General features: G+C 57.0%; 1 protein-coding gene across 1 annotated transcript in view; it reads left to right on the top strand.

The window, feature by feature from the left end:
- The window catches only part of REXO1 (RNA exonuclease 1 homolog), a 34,760-nt gene extending 29,500 nt beyond the window's left edge, over positions 1-5,260 (top strand). Inside the window, exons 6-16 of the mRNA XM_012804571.2 lie at positions 398-529; positions 722-845; positions 1,670-1,783; positions 2,019-2,156; positions 2,301-2,414; positions 2,582-2,655; positions 3,029-3,139; positions 3,530-3,645; positions 3,750-3,888; positions 4,044-4,164; positions 4,369-5,260. Coding sequence (XP_012660025.1) covers positions 398-529; positions 722-845; positions 1,670-1,783; positions 2,019-2,156; positions 2,301-2,414; positions 2,582-2,655; positions 3,029-3,139; positions 3,530-3,645; positions 3,750-3,888; positions 4,044-4,164; positions 4,369-4,457 — 1,272 coding nt within the window. The 3' untranslated portion in view covers positions 4,458-5,260. The remainder of the gene's footprint in view (positions 1-397; positions 530-721; positions 846-1,669; positions 1,784-2,018; positions 2,157-2,300; positions 2,415-2,581; positions 2,656-3,028; positions 3,140-3,529; positions 3,646-3,749; positions 3,889-4,043; positions 4,165-4,368) is intronic.

Below are 5,260 nucleotides of genomic sequence, written 5' to 3'. Positions count from 1 at the left end.
ATTTTTTGGTTGCAGCCATCATTGTTGTTTGGCGGGTCCAGGCTGGGGATTCAAACCCACCACCTTAGGTGTATGTGGCTGGCACCTTAGCTGCTTGAGCCGCAGGCGCCGAGCCTAGACTTTACTTTTTAGAGCAATTTTAGGTTTACAGAAAGTACAAGTTCCCATGTACCCCCTGCCCTCAGTTTCCTCTGTTGTCCACATCTTGCCTTGGTGTGGTATGTGTGTTGCAGCTGGTATACTGAGGCTATGTCACTACTGTGTACCTTAGCACTAGCTCTAGCCCTGGATTACATTCGGGGCTTCCCCTGTGTGCTAGACGGCCTCCTCTTATTGTGTCCACTCCTAGAGAGCCTGGAAAAAGGCTTATCCTCTGTTGGTTTTATATTCTCTCCAGAGTTTAAAGAAACCCATTATCCCAAAAGAATTTGGGGGCAAAGTCCCCACCGTCATCCGGCAGCGCTATCTCAACCTGTTCATCGAGGAATGTCTCAAATTCTGTGCCTCCAACCAGGAGGCCATAGAGAAGGTGGGCTCCCTGGGGCTGGGCTGGTTGGCTAGGTATGGGGTCGGGAGCAGACCAGGGTGGTCACCAGATGTCTCCCTGGTCGTGGTGTCTCAGCCCCAGAGCTGCCTGTGGGAGATGCCAGTTGACCCCACTATCGGGGCTTCCAGTGCCAATCTGTTGGGGCCTCAGCTGAGCACATTGTGTCCTCCCCAGGCACTGAATGAGGAGAAGGTAGCCTATGACCGCAGTCCCAGCAAGAACATCTACCTGAACGTGGCCGTGAACACCCTAAAGAAACTTCGAGGCCTGGTCCCCAGTGCTGTGCCTGGACTCAACAGTGAGTACAGCAAGGCAGGGGTAGGGTGTGCATAGACAGCATCCAGGCCTGCACCCCTGCAGGTATGACAGGCTCCCCCACAGGGACCCTGAGTCTTGTGAGAGTCTCAGACAAAAAGTACCACAGAAGCCCAGCGTGGACTGGGGTCTTTGTTGGCTCCTTGGCACTTGGGCTTCTGTAGCAGATGGAGTTGGCCCCAGTACCCTCAGAGCAGCCTCTTCTCTCTATTAGCCACCCTCCTTTGTGAGCTGGGGGCTGTTAATGGAGCTGCTAGCGGCCTCTTCAAAGCAAGAGGCTTGGGGCTGCGTGAGCTCTGTGCATTAAGCTCTGGGGAGGAAGAAAGAACGGGGTTAAGGCATTTCGTTACTGCCTCTTGAGAGGGTGCATTAAGCCATCAGTGCCCATCCTGAGTGCCAGCTCTGCCTCCCTGCCCCCGCCTCCCATTAGCTGCTTGCTGGTGTTCAGAGGGCCCCTATGCAGGCTTTGCATCCCAGGCAGCCTGCAGCAGCACAAAGCCCTCAAAGCCATTAGGTTTCCATCTAGTTGTTCTAGCTTTTTCCCCCTTCCCCTCAGAGGGAGTGAAAGCTTCACCTACAGGGAAAGTAGGGGTTGGGGCCACACCTGTGGGGGCTGCCCTAGATCCCTCTGCTCTGTACCCCCAGCAGGCCTTTTCTGATTTTGGTTGAGACCTGACCCCAAGGGCAGTGGTCTTGGAAAGGGGGGCTGGGTAGCAGGGCCAGGTGAGCGAGCAAGCTGGGGGCTGAGGGGTCTAAGCCTGTATAGTTCACCCTCCCTCCCTTTTCCTCCTCCACTTCCCCTTCCAGAAACCAGTGGCCGGAGGGTTGTGTCACACGAGGTAGTGTTAGGGGGCAAGTTGGCTGCCAAGACCAGCTTCTCACTCAGCCGCCCCAGCAGCCCCCGCGTGGAAGACCTAAAAGGTGAGGTAGCAGTGCCAGCCCTCTTGCCCCTCCTGCCCCTCCTGTCCCTCCTGTCCCTCCTGTCCCTCCTGTCTCCTCCTGTGCCCTGGCCCAGACTGCCTTTCTACCAGGGTGGTCACAGGCAGTAGCTGGTAGCCACCACTGGCCCTCGAGGCTGAGTAGCCTCTTCCCTCCTGCATGTGTGCAGTGGGCTATCCCCAGACAGCAGATGATAGCCTCTCGTGTTCTTCCATAGGGGCTGCCCTGTACAGCCGCCTGAGGGAGTACCTGCTCACTGAGGACCAGCTCAAGGAGAATGGCTACCCCTTCCCGCACCCAGAGCGGCCGGGGGGTGCTGTCATCTTCACAGCGGAAGAGAAGAAGCCCAAGGACTGTGAGTGGCCTCCTAACATTTCTGTGCTCTGGCAGAGGGAAGGGCATCTGGGCAGAGTGAACAGCCTGAGTGGGTAGGCACAGAGGTCAGGTGGAACTGGGCTGTAGGGCACCTGGGTGCCAGCCTGACACCGCCTCTCCACAGCCTCCTGCAGGATCTGCTGCCGCTGTGGTGCTGAGTACCTTGTGTCCTCCTCTGGCCGCTGTGTCCGAGATGAGGAGTGTTATTACCATTGGGGGCGTCTCCGCCGGAACCGAGGTGAGGCCTGAGAACCCCTGCCTACCTGGCTGGACCCAAGTTAGCCTGGTGGAGGCACCAGCAGGTCCCAGGCTACCTGGAAGGCGCCCCCATGGGTCCCTGGGATGAGCTATCTAGGGCTTGGGAGCAGGCTAGGCCAGGCCCTGTGACTGGTATGTCTCTTGCAGTGGCTGGAGGCTGGGAGACCCAGTACATGTGCTGCTCAGCTGCCACTGGCTCTGTCGGCTGTCAGGTTGCAAAGGTAAGTTCCAAGGCCCTGGTGCCCTCTCTGCTCTCTCTTGACAAACTTCTACCTGTTCTTCATTGTTCAAGCTTGGGACACAGCAGAGTCCTGGACTCAGGTCCCAGCCATGTGGCTCCAGCCAGCCCTCCACATGTCTTCCCCAGAGCGTGGGTCCCACCCTGCTTCCTGGGACACTTTCCTGCCCTGGGTCCCTGGAGGCCTTCTTGGCAATCTCCTGTCTTAGACTTCCCAGCCTTCCTTTTCTCATCTATAAATGGGATGAATGAATAGGACAGTTCCCATCAAATCCCTCTGGCAGCATGAAGTTGTGATGTCAGTTCCCCATTGCAGCCCCTCAGCTGCCCCTCACTCCACTTCTCCTCACCCTCAGCAACATGTGCAAGATGGCCGGAAGGAAAGCCTTGAAGGTTTTGTGAAGACCTTTGAGAAGGAACTCTCAGAAGATGCCCACCCAGGAATCTATGCCCTAGACTGTGAGATGGTTAGTCCACCTCTTCATCTTAGCCAAGCCAGGGTTGCCCAGGTGACCATGGTCCTTACTGAATGCTTAGGCCCTGGGGACTGAGGGCCCCACGCAGGGTTAGGGTAAGAGACAGAGTTAGGCCCACTGAGTTCAGTCCCCCTTGTGCTTGGAAGCAGTGAAGGCCAATTGGGGAGGGGTTCCTTAAATTCACACTCTGTTCTTCTGGAAGCTCCTTCAGAAACTTAGAAGGCCTCTGGCCTCAGTTCCATATCTGCAAGTGGGGCCAGACTCTGGGACCAGTAGCAGCTTGTCCTTGCATTTGAAGTCCTTCAGTGCTAGGGGAGGGAGGGAGGGCTGGTGAGTCTGGCGTGGCTCGGCCACATCTAGGCCGTTCGTCTTGTCACCTAGTCTTACACCACGTATGGCCTGGAGCTGACCCGTGTCACGGTGGTCAACACAGAGATGCAGGTGGTTTATGACACCTTCGTCAAGCCTGACAACGAGATTGTCGACTACAACACCAGGTGTGGCTCTGGGCCCTCTGGGAGCTGGAACCCCAGAGCCCCTCCCTGCCAGGGTCCACCCTCAGGGCTTAGCCCTAATGGGCTCTGGTCCTTTTCTGACTCAGGTTTTCTGGAGTGACAGAGGCTGACCTTGCTGATACGAGCATCACACTACGGGATGTGCAGGCTGTCCTGCTGAGCATGTTCAGTGCAGACACTATCCTCATTGGACACAGCCTGGAGAGCGACCTGCTGGCCCTGAAGGTAGTCTTTGCCTTCCTCTGCCCCACCGGTGGCTTTCAAATGGCTCTAGGCCCTATGAGATGGAGGGGATGGGGTGGGGGGGATAGGGCTGGGTGCGGGGGATAGAGCTGCCCCAGGCCCTGACCACAGCCTTAAGTGGCACCTCTCACCCACAGGTCATCCACAGCACTGTGGTGGACACGTCCGTGCTCTTCCCCCACCGTCTGGGCCTCCCCTACAAGCGCTCCCTGCGAAATCTCATGGCCGACTACCTCAGACAGATCATCCAGGACAATGGTGAGTGGCAGGTCGGTGGAGCTAGGGCAGAATGGTAACCATGTCGGCCCCAGTGGATAGGCACAGCTCCAGTGAGGACCCTCATCCCCTTGTGCCAGGACAGGGTGGTGATCATGTGTGTTCCCAGTGGATGGGCACAGCCATAGGTGAGAGGCTCTCCATCCCTGGGACCAGGGCAAGGTAGTGACTTTGTCTGCCCCCTAGTGGATGGGCACAGCTCCAGTGAGGACGCCGGCGCCTGCATGCACCTGGTGATCTGGAAGGTCCGAGAAGACGCCAAGACCAAGCGATGACTCCCACCCACCCGCCTCTCCTGCTGCCCCGGCCCATCCTTAGTCCCAGGCCTCTTCCAAAACAGTGCAATAAATCTCGAGAGCTAACCCTGTCCACCTCACCAAGACACGGAAAACCGAGAGAAACGGGACGAACTGGTGGCACAAGAGAACAAAAAGCTGAGACCAACCCTGGAGCCCTGACCCTGCCATGGCCCCTCTCACCTGTCCCTCTTCTTTCCCCTTCCCAGGCTCTGTCCTCTCTGTGAAACTGCTGCTGACCCGACTGGCCCTACCTGCTCCTCCCAGCCCCCCCAGCCAGGTCCAAGTCCTGTGTCCTCCTTACTTGTGTTGGGTGGGGGTGGGCAGACAGGGTATGTCGTGGATTTGTCTGAGACAGGCGATATCTTTTTTTTTTTAATTTTGTATTGTTATTTTTATTATTTTAAATTTAAACCTGACAACTTGCACAGTGACTGTCCTCACCTCGGGGGCATGGCCCACTGCTGCCTTCCCTCCTAGGAGCTAGGGATAAACCTGAGCCAGACCCAAGTCTGGCCCCAGGGGTCAAACCTGGCCCAGTGTGGGCCTGGACTTCTAGGCTCTAGAGGGCTGAGTCTGCCTTTGGGTGGCTGGCTTCTAGAACTTGCCACCACCCCCTACCCCAACTTCTGGGACCTTTCAAAACCAAGCCAGGCCCTAGGGTCTGTAGCCTTGGACATTGTCTTCCCGAGGAACACTGTCCTCTGTGGGGCTCCTATCTCCTCTCCTCCCCCACCCCTGGGCAGGGACAGAATAAATGTTTGTATGGATTTTAGATATCA

The sequence above is a fragment of the Otolemur garnettii genome, unplaced genomic scaffold, assembly GCF_000181295.1.
Source record: "Otolemur garnettii isolate 467f Iridium unplaced genomic scaffold, OtoGar3 scaffold00029, whole genome shotgun sequence".
In the NCBI taxonomy this organism is placed as follows: Eukaryota; Metazoa; Chordata; class Mammalia; order Primates; family Galagidae; genus Otolemur; species Otolemur garnettii.
Note: the sequence above shows the minus strand (reverse complement) of the source record. Positions and strands in the feature narration are given on the sequence as shown.